Source organism: Helobdella robusta (assembly GCF_000326865.2).
Source record: "Helobdella robusta unplaced genomic scaffold HELROscaffold_5, whole genome shotgun sequence".
NCBI classification, from domain to species: domain Eukaryota; kingdom Metazoa; phylum Annelida; class Clitellata; order Rhynchobdellida; family Glossiphoniidae; genus Helobdella; species Helobdella robusta.
Window position 1 is genome coordinate 2,132,944 of NW_008705254.1, and position 19,238 is coordinate 2,152,181.

At 34.6% G+C, this 19,238-nt stretch overlaps 1 protein-coding gene across 1 annotated transcript; it reads right to left on the reverse strand.

Annotated features, from left to right (window-relative positions):
* Positions 1-1,989: 1,989 nt before the first annotated feature.
* HELRODRAFT_189171 (hypothetical protein) lies at positions 1,990-18,409 on the reverse strand (the record flags this gene model as incomplete). The annotated part of the gene is made up of 33 exons (XM_009027203.1): positions 1,990-2,286; positions 2,325-2,769; positions 3,259-3,345; positions 3,571-3,628; positions 3,861-4,126; positions 4,470-4,589; positions 4,928-5,037; positions 5,474-5,542; positions 5,714-6,014; positions 6,464-6,606; positions 6,677-6,781; positions 6,914-7,016; positions 7,409-7,573; positions 7,658-7,812; positions 7,955-8,006; positions 8,382-8,433; positions 8,609-8,693; positions 9,053-9,149; positions 9,238-10,001; positions 10,226-10,310; positions 10,443-10,527; positions 10,996-11,075; positions 12,313-12,470; positions 12,699-12,845; positions 13,091-13,329; positions 13,472-13,569; positions 14,146-14,230; positions 15,181-15,317; positions 15,596-15,688; positions 16,850-16,990; positions 17,435-17,503; positions 17,832-17,909; positions 18,341-18,409. 32 exons carry the CDS (start codon positions 18,407-18,409, stop codon positions 2,545-2,547), a joined length of 4,521 nt encoding a protein of 1,506 aa, XP_009025451.1. The 3' UTR covers positions 1,990-2,286; positions 2,325-2,544.
* Positions 18,410-19,238: the final 829 nt, after the last annotated feature.

Genomic DNA, 19,238 nt, shown 5'->3' on the forward strand with positions numbered 1-19,238 from the left:
TCAAGTAGAATAAGATCGATGAGGCATCAGAAAATCATAGAAACATTGGCTGGCGTGCATCACAATGATCAAGTGCTGCTTGGTTGTATAAAAATGAAAAAAAAGAAACAATAACAACATTAATATGAATCCGAAAAAACAATGATATTAAAATTAAACCAAAAAAAATGAACGGTTAGGATTAATTTTGAATTTATTGTTTTCCACCAAACCAAAAACGGAGTTCAGCTCCAGATTGCATTGCGAATAATAATTAATCAGGAATATGTTGTGATGAAGATGAAGGATTCGGCGGTGAAACAGTTTTTTTGGCATTCAAAAACCAGAACGAGCCACTGCATAGCGAGTAGAAAAATGTTTACAAAGTTGTAGCACTGTCTCGGTACAATCAGCCGCATCTTCAGCATTTTAAACTTTATATTAAATGATTTAAACCTTATATTAAATGAAAAATACCAAGATACGCTAAATAATACCTCGATCAGGTGTACAAACGACAAATTCACTAAACGACACACCTCAACCAACTTAAAACTCGGTAGGCATTAGATAAATATATATATATTGTGGGGATCCTCATTTTATATTGATATATATTTTTGTTTTTAACGCCGAACATGCTGTGATTTTCATCAATAATTGCATTTCTGACAGTCTCAATCCAATACACACACACACACACACACACACACACACACACACACACACACACACACACACACACACACACACACACACACACACACATATATATATATATATATATATATATATATATATATATATATATATATATATTAATAACAGTAAATTCTTACTGTTTCAATATATATATATAAATATATATATATATATATAACTATATAACTATATATATATATATATATATATATATATATATATATATATATATATATTGGAAGGAGGAGACCATATTTTATACAGTATTGTATGAATTCTACCATTGTGCCATTATGCCAACAACTCGGTAGAACTGGTCGACCTCAGGTTGTAAGTGTGATGTGGATATCAAGCGAAGGATAGCTATGGCGAGGATGCATATTCTAAAATGAAAAACATCCTCACCAACAATAAAATTAGAATATCAAAAAAATTAAAACTGTCAGAGTGCTACATTTTTCCTGTGCTCACTTACGGCTCTGGAGAAAAGAATTAACGCTGCTGAGATGTGGTTTTTGTGAAAAATTATAAAAATTAGTTGGACCTCTCATACTTCGAATGAGGATGTATTAAAACAGTCCGGTTATGAAAAGAAGAAATTACTAGAGATAATCCGACGGGGGCAGTTAAAGTTTTTTGATCACTTCATGCGGAAGGAAGGAATGGAAAATCTAACAACCATTGGAAAGATTGCAGAGAGGGGAGATAGCAGTCAACAACCAATTACATTTGTGAAGTTCTCATGTCACTTGTTGAATATCTCCACATTTCAGTTACTAAGTGTTAAAGATCGCATTTTGTGGAGGTCGGTTGTCGCTAATGTCTGAAAGGATAAAAGGATAAGGCACGAGAATGAAGTTATATTGGTTCAGACTGTCGTATATACGGTTATTAAGATATATCACCACATTTTTGAATATATAAATATAATAAACAATGGGTATCATTATTAATATTAATTATTATCGTTTGTGAATATCATGAGATATAAGGTAGACAGACAGACAGACAGAGAGACAGACAAACAGACAGACAGACAACATGATAGACACTGTAAGCTTGCATTGTACGAACACGATACTGCAAGATGGTAGTGCCCTTGAAATTATGAAAAAAAAATAAATAAACTGCAGTAAACAGTTACAACTTGAAATAATGCAAGATGAATCGGAACAAATGAAACAACCGACTGTGACAGCAAGCAGTATATAAAATAACAAAAAAATAATTTACGAAAAAAATGATCACGATGTATAATGTAAACTGGACGAATACCTTAAACGTATGTACAGAACAATGAGATTTTTTGAAATACAACAGAAATTTATTTAAGATATGCAAAACGGTAATTGACATTTTTATAGTTACAACTAACAGTGCATTCCTATACTGCATACAGTATAAGATGTATGTAAATTAAAACAAACATAACAATAAAGTTAAACACACACACGCGCGCACGCACACGCGCGCACACTATACATATGTACACGCACATGAAAAATATAATGTTTTGAAAGTTGTTGACACTCATTGCACATAGAAGAACATGGTTGCTGGATGAACAACGTTTGACATTAATTTTTAAAACTGATTGCTTCATCATTTCTCCTTTCATTATCAACGACTATGATTACAATTAATATAATCAATCAAAACTAGATGCATCTTTTTCATCTGTATCAACATCATTCATTGTCAGATTATCATTGCCACTTACATCAACATCACAACCACCACCATCATCATCGCCATCAACAACTCATCATCATCATCGTCGTCGTCACCATCATCATTATCAACAACTCATCGCCATTCTCATCGTCATCGTCCTCATCATCCTCATCATCACAACCATCAGGATCAAACATGCGTCTCCTCCAGCACATCTTCCACGACGGCTTCCTCATCCGGGATAGTGTCCATGACGATGAAGGCATCCGAGTGCTTGTGTCTCAGTGATAATATCGACGACGATGATGACGGCGACGACGACGAAGAAGATGAAGCTAGGGACGACGACGACGACGAACTGGACAGTCTGCTCCTATACTTTTTGTTGAATGATCGATTCAACTCTTCTTCCGTCTACAATGAAACCATCATTATCATATTATTATCATCACCATCGTCATATTTATCATCTGTCATGAGACCTGTCATCATCGTCCTACGTGTCAATTATTGTTATTATCATTCACATTATCATCCTTACATAAAATGACCATCAACAACCAAAGTTGAAAGTTGCATGCATGCAAAACTTGGGCACAAAAGAGGAGAAAGAGAGAGAGAGAGAGAGAAAGAGAGAAAGAAAGAGAGAGAGAAAAGAGAGAGAGAAAGGAGAGAGAGAGAGAGACAAAGACAGATTGGAAGGATTTGAAGTGGAGTGCTACAGAATGTCGTTGGCATTCAATTGAATAGAAAAGGTTGATAAATATGGTAGCAGAAGCAAATCATCTCATCATCTACAACCACCAGCCACTACAAAACAACCACTGACAGAACAAACACACTGCAACAAACAATAACGTCTACAAACCACCACCACCAACAACAACAGCAGCAGATGCAAACCTTCAACTTGTCATTGGTCAGTTCAGCAAGGATGTTGTCATGAGTCGAGTCAATCAATCTCTTTTGAGTCTCGTAAAGAAACAACATCTGTAACGGGTCGCAAATTTCAAAAAAGTTTTAAAGGCAGTAGTAATAAAATGAAATGAAACGGAGATATTGTTACGATGAAATTTGTATAGCTCAGGAAGTAACAGCATAGCAATTGATAAAATTGAATAACAACAATTTAATGAAAATTGTTCAATAACTTAACTATCTGTATCAGCTAACCATAATCATTCGTAACAAAGACAAATTTGATTTCAAACAGACCTCTTGTCTTTCCTTCACGGCAGAGTTAATATTTCTTTGTACTGATGCTTTTCTCACTCTGAATGGCAAAATTTAAATTTGGTTTGTTCAGTCATTGGGCTAATCAACTAGCAATCCATTCTTTATTTATTTATTATTTCAACGGGCCACTCAATCTTCAAGTTTCAAAGTTCACAACAGATCTATGAAAATAACCCTCTAAAAAATGTAACCCCTTACAGATGAACGCAATACAAATAGCCTACCTAATCCACGTAACGTAGCCGACCGACCCACATAAACCCTCTAACCTGGACAGTTCCTCCTTATCTCGATACTTGTCCTTAAGAGACTTTATCTCTTCCCAAATATGAACATGATGTTTCTTCTTCAAGGAACAAACCACCTTGACATTCTTCTTGTCCAGATCGGCGAGCTGACACTCACGACTGATCTCAATGACCCGATGCAAGCTGTTGTACATTCTCTGCTGCCAGGCCAACCTGGCCTTCAACTCTGCTTTGTCCTGCTCGTAACACATCTGCAACAACTCGGCCGATTGGCGCTTCTTCGCCTCCTGAAGTCATTTTGAAAGGTGAAATGATAAATCTTGTGATATGATTTAGGAAACAAAATGTTAAATGAAGATTAATTTTGGGCAAAACATTTTATTGAGGAACATAAATATTATTAACTCTGTGAAAAATCATATAAAGTATAACAACAAAGTGATCGGATTCGACTGCAAAAGACCTCCGTCCATTGTATGCTAAAAAAGAAACGCTGTCTCACGTGCGTACGTATCTGTACTGCGGCAGGCTTCATATTTAAATTTGTAATTCAACGTAAGACAAATACGAAATGTAAATCGCAATGATTAACCAGATAATTGGAAAACTACGCGAACAAAATGAACGTACTGCAATTTGGACCAACAAAGACTGCACGCACGAGGCGTCACGCTGAAGTTCTTTGGCTTTCATTTCTTTGGTTAGTCGATTGATCTCATGTTGGTGTCGTGCGAACTTGTTGCTTAGTTCCTAAGAAGTGTTTGTACATACGAGTTGAGAATGTCATCCATCATTCTCAGGATCATTATCATTACTATCATTGCCACATTCGTAACTTTCGTCAAGTCAATGATCACCATCATTAAACTTTCGCATCATCCAACATCATTTTCAAAACAGTAACATTAAAATATAAGATCAAATGCTTGCCAATAGAACTGAAAAAATCTGAAACATAATTTATTGTCACTACTTTGCTGACAAGCTAGCCAAGAATGAAACAAATAAACTCGCCAACCAATCAATGAATTCTTGGAACACTCATCAACCAAGCATGAAGCCTAAATAGAAAATAAATATCCCGATACCCTATCATGTTTCTTCTTGAGCGAGGTGAGTTCTTTGTTGAGTTTGTTGAGGACCTTCTGATGTTGCTTGTTCTGCTTCAGTGACGACAAGCAAACGGGCTGGTTGTCAACTTGATTTCATTTCGAAAATTTAAAAATATTAATTAGCTCAGTAGATAAAAAAATTTAACCGAAGCTGAAACGGATCAATATTTATCAGATGTGTGTTTATTCCCATTAAACTAATCAATAAGTCAACAAAAAAGTAATGAAAGATAAAAATTGCCAAGAAACATAAATACAAGTAGGAACAACAACCACTTATGTTCACTGTAAGAAATAGTGAAAATAGTGAGATAAAGAAATTTAACTGAAGCGTACTGAAGAATTCACGAAAGTGAACTAATGCAAGGCAATAAGCAGACAATAACCAATAAGAATAACTAAAACAAGATTCAATATGAGACAAAACAGAAAAAAAGACAAACAGACAGACAGGCAGACAGACAAACGGACGGACGAAAGGATAGACAGACAGATAAACAGAAAGTTGACAAACAGATGTACCTAATATTTTGCCTAACGGTTCTGTTGGAATTTTTTTGGATGTCTGTGAGTTGGTGGCACAATAATCATCTGAAAAATTTTGCATTATAAAAAAATTTAACAAAAGATTTTGAGCTTAACCTACTTTCCATCAAAAGTTTTTATCAGTAATTAACAAAACCTAACCAGAAAGACAAACGAAACAAAAAAACATTGATAACAAAATAAGAACGACAGCATTTAAAACAAAACGCCACTCACCGGGAATAATGCTGAGGTTCGTTTCAGATGAGAAGAGCTTGAGATTCGATCTGATGGCTCGAATTTCCTGCTGTCCTGATGACGTGAGGACGAGGTCTGAAGCTCTGTCCATCGCGTTTGATTTCTTCGTCTTCGTCCAGCTGTTGTTATACTTGATTCGCTGGAGAGTGGAGGAGGAGCTGGCCGATGAAGATGATGCAGTTAGTGACGTCTGGAAGAACATAGATGCCGTTGACGCTGATATTGACTGTCTACTCATTGTTGGATTGAAAAATGCATCCACGTTGTCCGCCTGTTGTGACTGTGGAATAATTTTGTGGAAAAAATTTTTCTTATGAATTTTATTACAACAGAGAAATGTTATTTCAATATAACGGAAAATTGAAAAGTAAAAGATTAGAATGCTAATGCACTTTCAATCAAACTCAATTCATATAAGATGACGAATTTTCTCATCGAGGGTAATTCAAACGTTTGTAAGAAAATAAAACTCCGAACTAATGAACAATCATGAATGATCGTGACTATCTAAAGCCAGCCATAAAATATTATAAAAAACTATCAATAACCACAACTGAGATGGGCATTTTTCGTTAAAACTGCTAAATGTAACAAACATAAGCAAAATTAAAATGTCAAAAATAATAATTAAATAACAGTGGAAAATGATTATAACGAGTATAACCAGCAATAAAACTCCAACAAACAAACGACAAGCAAGCAACATGTTCAACTTGAACATTCATTTACATTCGTGGAGGCTTGCTGCTGATGAAGTTCACCGAAGTCCTCCTCAAGGACCGCCAACTGATTGTTGTGCCTCTCCATCATCTCTGACATCTCAGAGAGGTGACTCAGGTAGGCTATCGGGTTCATGAGGGCTTCTGCTATTGCTGCAAATCAAATTTTAAACCGAATTGAAATAACGAAAATAAATAACTAGAAACAAATAAAAATACGAACCGGCATGTGACTGAGGTACATAATCATAGATGGCCACGTACACGAAAAGTGTGGCCAGCCCTTGTGGCTGCCCTCTCTCGTTAAACAAACTTATGTGTTTGTATCCTGTCACATGTGATGTCGTAAAATTATAAAATCACATATCCTAACCTTTTATCCTCTATTACGTTCAAAGAAAAATATTTCCATTAGCCTGCATTAATCTGATAGTATTAGCCAGACAATCAGCCAGCCAACCTGATTTGATGGCGGTGACAGGCAAAACCCTCTGCCCTAATAGGGTGGTCCCGTTCTCGTGGTACACTGCAAGTCGTAGGTAGGCTACGTGGGGCATAATTATCTGCCACCAACAATTAAATGTGTTAGAAAATAATAAGCGAAATATAATTATAAATATTACAAATTAAATTAATAATAATGATGAAGAGAGAGAGCAGAACGTAAATTATGATGATTATTTTGCTGGTCAGAAAAATTTGGTCCTGACATCAGCGCGTTGTCGTTGCGTGCTGGCCTCGTTCGAAGGCCGCGTGTCACTGATGGGGTGATTGTGGGTGCAAAAAATGGCATCTTTAAACATTATGTGAGAGAGATGAGAGAGAGAGAGAGAGAGAGAGAGAGATATGAGAGAGAGAAAGAGAGAGAAAGAGAGAGAGAGAGAAAGAGAGATGAAGCGTACAAATATTTAGAAAGCAGGTGTCATTATATAAACGCTCACAAAGACAACAACACCTGCTCGAATGCAAACGGTCTTTCGTTGTAGACGGGATTGATAGCATTGAGACTGACAACCCTGGTTCTGAACTTTGACCTCACCGTGTCAGCAGGAATGCCAAATAGATCGCAAGTTACAAAAGTGCTAATGCGCTTGTCAGATAGAAACTGTCCTGATTTTATCTGAATCGATTATTATTTGTTTGAATTTTTATTGAAATTAAATAAATTATATCATCCGACAAAGACAGCAACGGCGTGACAAACTGTGATGGCCATGGACATGGGGACGATGCCGTCAACGATGCCGTCAGCAAATGAATCGAATGACCTTTCCTTTATTCTCATGACGTCAGGTTTCAGAAGGTAGCCACAATGACCGTTGTAATCAAAAGCTCCCAGGTTCAACTGCATCGGCAGGTCTGTTGAACAGTGAAAGCATTCTTTGTATGGATAAATATTACAAAATGAAAAATTACAAACTTCAAAAGTCAAATCACTAATCAAGTAAATTATTCAACAAATTATCATAAAAAGTGATTTGAACTATGAAAATGTTCCTACCTAATGTCTGGAAGTTCAATGCAACCAGCTGACAACCAACATTCCAGAAGATCTACCAGTTGAAACATTTAAATGATAAATGGTTAAAACAAAAGGTTAAAATGATAAAAAAAAACTTAACACATTAAAATACAAACACACTTTATGCATGAAATAAGCAAATTCATACAGGCAGCTGAATAAGACGGGAGACAGAATCATTTTTGCCAAGAAAATTTATTACCGTCAGATATAAAATACAAACAAACAGATCAAGCAACAACATATACAAACAAAACAACAATATATACACAGCACACACTGACCATGCAACAATAAATACACACACACAATGCAACGCATAAGAACAAAGTTCAGCTATACAAACACGCACGCACAAACAATAAAAACAATGAGAAACGCTATTGGCACGCCACACAACACTGACCAGAGGAATGTAATTACTAGAGTCGACTCGGGTACCTCTTGGATATATCCGACTAATTTGAAATTTGTTGAAACTGAAAATTAATTAATTTTTTATATACAATACTGTACGAACCAAACAATACAATACAATACAACACACTACACTACAATACAATACAATACAATACAATACAATACAAAGAAACAGCAACCACACAACAATAGCAGCCACAAGGATCTACTGACTGAGCAAACTCAATAGGGAAGGCCTTCAACAGTACGAGTGCTTGTGATTCAACAAATGATGTGCATTCATAACTTCTCATCCTTTCTGTTTGTTATATTATATTCATTCATTTCTCTATTCTTTCACTCATTTGCTTATTTATAGATTTAATCAGTCAATTCACTCAGTCAATCAATTATTTATTTAATTATTCATTCATTCATTCCTTCCTTCATTCATTCAAGAATTCACTTAAGCATTCATTTAAGCAGTCATTCATGCATTCACTCATTCCTTCAATCATTCATTCATATTTGCAAATACTTTTATTAAAAAATGAGGTTATATCATTGCATCATCATCATCATTCTCATCATCGTCAATCTCTTCATTGCGATAAACAGCCACAGGCAGAGTAAGCGATAATGACGATGATGACGACGATGACGATGATGACGACTAACGTTTGCAGGTATCAAATGAAATGAATCTGATTGGTTGGAGGTAGATGACCAGGTCACTCATCTCTGTCGATGCCGAAACCTCCTCACCTGCTGTCCCCTAAAATGACCATGACGACCGCGGTAATGGTGATGTCAGTAACAACAATAACTGCTATCAATCTTGCAAAAAGTCATCTGTGACTGACCTTCTCAGCCTTGACTGACTGCATATTTGAGATGACTCTGTCGGGGAGCTTCAAGTGTGCATCGACACCGGCCACCACACCATCTTCATCCTCCTCCTCCTCATCCTCCTCCTCACTTTCCGAATCATCTCTGTATGAGGAAGCCATTGATGATGTTGACGGAGATGGCTGGTGGGACAGCGATAAGACATTCACTGTCGACGATGTAGCCACCGTCATTACTGCCGTCGTTGTGGCTTGCAGTGATGACGCTGATGATGATGAAGGCGACGACGATGAGGAGGTTGGAGATGATAATTTAAGAGGATTTGTTGCAAATGCTGCCGTTGAATTAATAGTGGTAAAGCTTGCGGATGTTATTGTGGACGTTGTAGGTGTCGTCACAGTGGTCTTAGCGGTTGTGGTAGTTGTTGTTGTTGATGATGATAACAAAAATGATGATGATGCTGCTGGTGAAAGTGGTGTTAGCAGTTCAGCTGATGAATTCGACTGATTTGCAAACGGTATTGTTGGAGATGTTTCTTGCTGGTGCTGCAGCGTGAACTGATGATGAGATAGTTGCTGTTGTAGTTGATGCAGTTTTGATTGTTGTGGAAGCTGTGGCTGAGACTGTCGATGCTGGATTGGTGGGTGATGCCTCAGCAGAAGTGGTCTCTCCGATGATAAATGTGGTTCAACCAGCTTTTGCACCAAATCCTGCTGTTGCTGTTGTTGTTGCTGCTGTTGCTGCTGCAGTAAACCATCAGAATGAGATTTCTTGGAACCTTTAAAATTTGTTAACATATAACAAAATTAATTAATGGTTGGCCTGTCAAATTTTCATATGATTATAGACATTATAAAGTAATATGAACTTATTACATCAGATTAATGAAAACAACACCATCCAACACACATCTCTGATAACATAGCAACAACCAGCCCAAGATATACACAGCATCATCATCGAAGCAACAAGCGCACGAGTAGTAGAAAAACAAAGTTGTACTCCTGTTCGAGTGTCTCTTCTTGTTCTTTATGAGGATCTTCCTCTTCAGTGCCTCAGGGGACGGCAGTGGTACGGAAGGTTCCAACTTCAATTATCATATCATTTAATTTGTCACAAATAATTTTTATGCTTACCGAACTTATCATTATAAATAATTCCACCGTTAATGTTTGTCATAATTTTAAGTAAACGTAAGCGAATAATTGAAATGGCGAACAGGATTGTTTGGCAGGGGCTCTTGAATGAGGCAATCGCCAAATATGGTCCTGCAGTGTTGGGCCATCTTGGCCTGCTGCTTGGGCCTGGCAATGTGGTGGTGTCATTCACTTCACTAACGTTTTTTTTAATGTCACATCTGTCTAATTTATCTTTAATTAATTTTAAGTAATTAATCTCGTACACACTGGCTTAAAAACTAATCGCTTTATTGTGAATCAGAGCATCAAGTGACTACAAATCAATATTATCCTTAATCTTCATTTAATTCCACTACACCAAGCAAAGTCACCAATATCAAACTTACCTCCGAATAATATCAAACTTACCTCCGAATAATATACATCATCACCAACGTCATCATTCTATTCCTCATATAATCCATAATCACATCAGCAAATAACTACGCACACACACACACATACACAGACGGAGAGAGGACGAGGGAAAGAGAGAAAAAGAGAGGAGAGAGAGAGAGAGAGAGAATGAAAGACATACATAAAACCACAATCATAAGAACAAACCCACAAAAACCGTAGACGAACAACACTTACGAGCAATGATTCTCAAATGATAGGAGCACAGGGTAGTCACAAGTTTTGAATGCTACCTCCATTATGGCCTCAAGAACGTCCTGTTTGTTTGTTTGTTCATTCGTTCGTTCATTTCTTCACTCATTCGATCATTCATCCTTTCGTCATTCACATGTTTATTCACTAAGAATATTGCTAGTTTATTTGTCCGTACACTCTTTAGTTCATAAACATTGGTTGAATTATATTAGATCAATCACTCTCATTATTTTGATCTCATGTAGAAATCATCACAATGATCCCGGCTACGAAAAGATGATTTGATCATTAATTAATAATAGGTAAACTTAGTGCAATATTAAATGTTTGGTAAATACTTGAATACTTACATTCACACACACGAGCGCATGCACACACACACGCACGCACGCACACTATGGAGAAGCAAAATCCGAATTTTAGACCAAATAGGTGCCAAAATAACAGAAATAACTGGTGAATGAAAAGTTCTATGTAGAACAAAATATTTCTGTTTTATTAATTAGGTCTGATGTTTACTGAATTTTAGAGCATGTATGAAAATGTCCTTTCCTTTGTGAGACTCACAAACTTACATTAAAAGTCGAGGATGGAAAAACAGAGTTTGTTGGCTATTGTCTTTACTCATGGGCTCGCACACACACATACACGCACGCACGCACAACACACACACCACACACAACACACACACAACATACACACACACACAACACAAACACTCCCTCTTTCTTACTCACACAAGCACACGCACAAACACAGGCCAACGTTTGTTGAATCTCTTCAAATGGAAATGCAAAAAATACCATCGGTAAGTATATTTTAAGTGGAGCATTCATGAAAATGAGTAAAACCATTCTTTGAGAAAAAAAATGAATGAAGAAACTGAAAAGGATGAATGAATGAAAAGTGTGAGGATGAATAAATATTATAATAATAATCTTGTACGGAATTTGATTAAATTTGATAGCTCCACTCATTTTCATGTTTAGTTTTTTAATCTGTTATTTATCCCTTGATATTATTTATGAATAAATTTTTATTTTTATTGTTTGAACAAATTTAGTTGAGGAGGCCAGCACGTGCTTCAGTTTAGTACCTTGACCTCCTGTGCTTTTGTTCAAATAAATTACTGCTGTGAATGAATGAAGAAAATGAGGATGAATGAATAAATGAAGAAAAGGAAGTGAAATAAATGAATAAAAATACAAGAAGAGTGAATGAATGAACGAATGAAAGTATAAAAAGATGAATAAACAAATGAAAATGAAGGTATATGAATGAAAAATGAAATGAATGAACCTTCAGGAGAACTTCTGTGCACATTGTGAATCCGTGCGTGATGACTGGTTCATCATCAACTCCACGACCGTCCCAACAATCCAACTCGACACATCGACAGCCTGACAGCAAGACTTGTCTGTACATCTCAACTGACGAACGACTGGTTAGTTGGTGACCTGTGTATGTGTGTGTGTGTGTGCGTGCGTGTGTGTGTTGGTAGATTCATGTTGTTGTCTATGTTGCCGTTGTTGACCATGTTGTTGTTTACGTTCATGCGGTACATTTTAATACGAAATTTTTATATTAATATTTTATAAATTTTAATTTTTAATATAAGTTAAATCAGTAAGAAGGTGAAGATTTGTGTAGTAAATGCCTCAAACTGAGGACATCAAAAAGTTGACCTGTGAGGTAGGTGTTGTGGGAAGAGCTGATGTAGTAATGTGAGAGCGGTTGGTTCATATCATGATTGATGGATGCATGTACATTGGATACGATGTTGTTGTCAGAACTCAAGAGGTACCTCAAGAAACCTTCGCAAGACAACCTGCCTGTGCAACATTGCTTCCAGTTTGAAGATACGTTACTATTTATCAAGAACATTAGAAAGAGATTAAAACTACAGCATTAACAACATTTAATAACGATAATTTCAATACTGTTACTATTTCATTAAAAACACGGTACTAATTAACTTTTCCATAAACTCTACTTGACAGATCATCAGTGTTATATTGTCTACTGCAACTATTATTATTATTGCTGTTGTCGTTGATATGAAAGATTTAATAGAAACCTAATTTGGCGAGGTTTTGATCGGGCTCGTACTTGCTGACCAGACACTGAACACGATCAAGTGTGCAGTGAGGCTGGAGGAGTTCCTTTACATGACCTCCCATCTGGTGTCTGTTTATGAAGGTCATCAGGTCATGTGATGAGATGCTGTTGACGTCATTAATGTTGTTGTTGTTGTCGCTGTTGATGTTGTCGTTCATGATATCAGATGTTGTGTTGTCTTTTGGAACCTCAGATGAGCTTCAGATGTTCAAAACATAAAATCAAATTAATGCATGCACCATGCACGATTAAATGATTGCAAAAACAGCCTCAGGAAATGAAAGCAAGTACGACAACAACAACAACAACCCTCGAAGAATATGATGAGAACAAAACAAACTTGATGTCTGTGAACAAGTCAACGACATTCATCCTGAAGCAGAGGTTTTGGTAAAACAACATGAACTCATCCCACGTGAGCGAGGTCAGAACGTCCGACTGAAAATTATTAAGACACATTACAACAATCAACTAGTTTTAATTATTTCTTTCTTCTCACTGCTCTCCTTCGTTCTGAAGTTGATTCCTAGAAACGTCTGATTTATTTTCATGTGTAGCGAATTTTTTCCATGAAACATCCATAAAATTAGAATAGGTTTAGAGAAAAGTCATCAGCGGTGAGCACGATACTTGTGGAATATGAAGCAAAAAATATAATTAATGAATAAGAGATGTCGATGAATGAAGTCGTTATTGAAGATTGTTCAGTGAAAGACACATTAAACATTACGATGCAATCAACCTCAACCAAACTCTAAGTGGCAACTTCAACAGTTAATAGTAACTATTGACTCGCAACAGTTGCCAGACAAACGTGATCTCATTAAGCATGCATCAATGAACTAATAATTAATTTGAGATATAATAAAAATAATATCAACAAATACAACAACAATAATAATAAGTAAAGAAACAGACAACAACAATAATAAAGGCAATATACAATAACAACAAGCAACAGCGACAACAGTAATAACTGAATATTAATTATGATAATGATTTATGCTAATTAACCTGTTCAGTGAGCAGTCTGGATGCCTCCAATGAATTTAATACTCTTTTTTTATCTTCTTTGCTCTGTGCCAATATCTTCAGAATGCTTGGACGTGTTATGTATTATTCATCAAATCAAGTTAGCTGCCCTCATTGACCATTTACATTTACAAAACTGGCTTAGATCATTAGCAGGAATACATGATGTATTCATGATACATCAACATATGCACGCGTGGACACACACACACACACACGAACGCGCACAGACACACGCACTCACGCATGTACATAGGCATATACATATACATATATATATATAACCAACATATATATATATATATATATATATATATATATATATATATATATATATATATATATATATAAGCATTAAAAACAGTATTATAAAGATACAACTGTAAAAAATCCTAATTAAAACCAACTACATCACATTAGACTCGGAATAAAATTACTATCTAAGTTACACATATGTATGTATATGCATTACACATGAACACAGAGCTCATCAAATTTTATCTAACTAGCATCCATCTGATAAGGTAAATATAGGAACTATATCTATCCAACACAAAACAGTCTTTCATTAATCATTCAACCATCTTCATTCATTCGCTCACTCACTAGTTCACTAAACTTATTAATCGCATCGGCTATTCCACAATTCTTTCCATCCATCCATTCACCCAACCATTATTATTGACTCATTTTTATTTGTTCATCCATCCATTCAAACACTTCAGTCATCAGTTATAACAACCTTCGTTGCTTCAAAATCATGCAAATTAAAAAAGACACGCAAAATGCCACTACAATGATGCCAGCATACTCACTTGAAACTCTGCAAACGTACCCACTTTGATTTATTAAATCACTCATCTAATCATCAATTTTGTCATCCAATAATTTTTTCATCTAAGAAACTCACAATTAAATCTCTCAATCCATCAACCATCATTCATCCACACATCTATTCATTCATTCATCTATCCGCCCAGCAAAACATCCATCCATCAATCCAGCCAGGCCACAAACTTCTTGATGGGTATATTGCCATCGGGATCCGGGGAGGTGATCAACCGGATGTGGCACTTCTTCAGTTGGAGCAGTGGACTGGCCAGTAGGGGTGACTTACTGCTGTGGCAACATCTGAATATTTCTGATGCCCATTCCTATTCATGAAACATGTGGAATGCATAGTATGATGGTACAGTGGTACATATGGATGGTGGTACAGTGGTACAGTATGATGTGTGTATGCAATTTACGAAACATCAAATACAAACACAGCAAAACAGGAGATCAGTCCTTCTTACCCTGCCCTCAGCTAAACATTTTTTTGTAGCATTTGTGATGAGGGCCGTGTTTTAATTTAATGGTAAAAAAAATTTGGTTGTGGTCGTTGTTTTTAATATCTGGCACGAACATGTGGAATGAATGAATCTCCGACTTTGTCTACAGTGACAACGTAAATGGTCTTATAAATATTTAAATCGTGCATGATATATTTCTTTCCGAATTCACTCCTTGCAAAAGTCAAACTCTGACAAATGAAGAGATTGTTAGAACAAGCAGATAAATCGATAAATTCAACAAAAAGCATAAAAAAAAGAGATGAAACGAAAGATAAGACAAAAATTGAAAATACAAAATTAATAACAACAACACAAACAACGTAAAATGCATTTAAAAAGCACATTAAATATGTAAAAAATTCAATGGCATTGAACAAAGCAAAAAATTTACAATCAAAATATAAAATGAGTGGTTATGTTTTTAATAAATAAAAACATGTAAGAAAACTAAATGATTGAATATATTGAAATTTGAAAAGATGAATGATTGAAGGAAGAAACAAAGGAACCAGCGAACAGACATATGAGCAAACAAACAAACAAATGTACAAACAAACAAACCAAAGTAATAAGAACTATTTAGAAATAATAAAGATTAATGAGAGTTAAAATTACCAAGTGATGATATCAAATAACAATATGGTTAATGATTATGTTCATGATAACCAGCAGAGACTGAATTGAAATGACTTTTTTCCTTAAGATACTGAATTTGTGACAACTGTGTAATTAATTATATCTGAGTTGGAGTAAGCTGCTTGATGTGCTTTTATTGTTGATAGCAATGAGTGAATGATGTGATGAGATTGTATTTGTCTAATATGTTAAAAATTTGAATGATTAATGGATAATAGGTATGAAATAATTCAGTCTGATAATAATTAGACTTGATCATAATGGGGCGGCTTATTTAATGCACAACATGAGAGTTTCAATGAAGTCAAAATGTTTGATGTGCCCAAGTCCACGACAGTATAATGTTTTGAGTGTTTTGTAATGATGTGACTGATGTGGGGAGGTAAAGGTGATGTTTAATATTTGTAGCTGGCTTGTGCATGCAATTGATGGGGTGTGATTATTTTTAAGTTCAGTGTTTTAGTTGGAATTGAAGGAAGAGTGAGTTCAATTCAGATTGGATGGCGGCCAAATTTAATGGTGCTTAAATTTGTTTGTAGATAAATGTTAAAATAAGTAAACATTTACCCATAAACATTGCATATACAAACAGTCAAATGTAATTAAATACTAACCACACATAATAATGATTCACCTATATTTTATTTATAAATGCATTCAATAATTAATTATATCAGGATAAAAAGTATAATGGTACGAAACAAAAGCAAGACCTTAGCAATATCTTTCGACAAGCAGGCGAAGTTGAGAAACGAGATTGAAGAGATGTCAGATCCATATGTGATGGTGAGCATCTTATCCTCCATGTTGCTCTCCTGAGTGCCTACCTTCAAACTCTCTCTCATCTTCACATCCTGGTTTCAGATCATTTACAAATTTCCATGAATGTCGCATGGAAAAATAAAATAACAATAACTCCAAAATAACAATTGTTAGAAAATTTTGCATTCCTATAGTATTAATGGGAATAAATTTTGTGTATTTTGTAGGCAACATCATCAAAGATAATGAGACCATTTATGCAACACATAGCAAATATGTGATATGATGATTTGAATTGTAATATCAAGTAGATTGGATGATTTGTATCATGATATCAAGACAAGCATAAACTGGACACTAAGTCAGTTTATCCTATTATTTCAACTAAATCCAAAAATATTCCATCTTTCAATTTATATTGAGCCAGTTTGTTCCTCAACAATAAATCCATCCATGTACAAACTACAAAGACAAATGGATAATTTTGTTTCAACAACAACAATGAGAAGGAAAACAGAAGAGAATGATGAACAAACTTTGGGAAGTCTCGCAAACTTTCCAGTTCGGGCATCTGTGATGAGAGACAACTCGATGCAGTCCATTTCCTGCAGTGGTAGAAGTTAATTAAAATCAACAATTGTTTAGGTGAAATATTAAAAATGAAATTAACTGATATAAAACTATCTTCACTTAAGATAGTGTTTAGTTATATAAGTGAAAAAAAATTATAAAAACATTTGATGAATATGTGATTTATTAGACATACAATAACAAAAAATGACAAAAATGGAATATTAAAAACATTAGAAGACTGTATAAAAACTATTTTGATACAACATAAAATAGAAGAACATACAAAACTCATTGCGATGTCATCACAATATTATATAAACATCATAGTGATTCCTTATGACCATACCAAAATATGCTTACTCTCTTTTGATCGATCCAATATAACAATAAACCATTCTGATCAACAAACATGTTGACAGCTTGTACGGACAGTGAGTCCTGCGTGACCAGACGAAAAAGAAAAGTAACATTAATTTAAATTTTAAAATTTTAATATTATTAATTATAATAATAATAATTATCATTATAATGAAATTAAGGTTAGCACAGGACATGAATAATATTATAGTAAAAAGTAAATGCATTAAGTTTTAACTTAATTAACAGATTGGATTCCATTCCTCTGTCTAGCTACACTATGACTATACTTATAGTAAGTATAGTCTTATACTATTTCTCTACTCTACTGCTACTCTACTTTGTTTACATTTTACAACTACAATATCTCCAACTAACTGTTGAAAATTTAAAAAATGTTACAAAGTAAATTTATTAACGGTAAATTAATTGATATGTTGTTGTCGTCGTTTGAGTTGGTGTTTCATTTTTTTCATTTTTACTTCACTTTTACTTTTTTTTTTATTACTAACATCATCCCATTTGATAAATTTGTTTCCAGCCACCAATGAGGCAGGAACGACAGCAAGAGAATTATTCATTTTTTTAAGTATCTATTATTTAAAAGCCTAATTTGTTCATCTATAAAAAAATATTTAACTAAAAACAGTAAAACATCTCTCAATTTCTCAGATTATAACACCATCCGATCTTTTTTTATTTGTAAACTTTACAAAATAAGTTAGATGTTTAATGTTTTCTATTGTACCCAATGGTACCAAACATTTGAAAAGAGTGTTTAATCAATATATATGAGTATAGTTTTCGCCATATAAAAATTTAGAATTTATACAAAGTGGTCACATTTATACTTAACATTTAAAACGTATAACAAAAAGTTTTAAAATTTAGATGAATATATTGTTAAACTATAGACGAATAATATTGTTATATTGAACATTAATAAAACATATATAAATACATGCAAATACATACATGCATTTTTATTCTATTTATAATATGCATGCAAATCACGTACAAACTTTTTGAATAATTTTTTATTCGTTAATAATTCAAGTGTTCAAGATATTTTAACGTTACATTGAACGTAGTTCGATTTGTCGTTAAGTCTATGGTTCCTATAAACGATAATTTAAAAGCAGCTTCGGCTTTTATTTGTTCGTGCTAATAAGAGTTTAGACAGTGAAGACAGAAGCGATCCACCGATTAACAAGTTGTTAGAAATCTGTCCTTTCTCGTGAATATCAATCATCAATCAGTTTTATAATCAAGGTATCTTAAAAAATAAATTATAAAAATTAAATAAAACCAATTATTAATCAATCCGATCATTGTGTCATCATGAATGAAAGAATGATCAATGATCCTACATGTTATCATGACGTAAATAATTGATTGTGATTTTATATT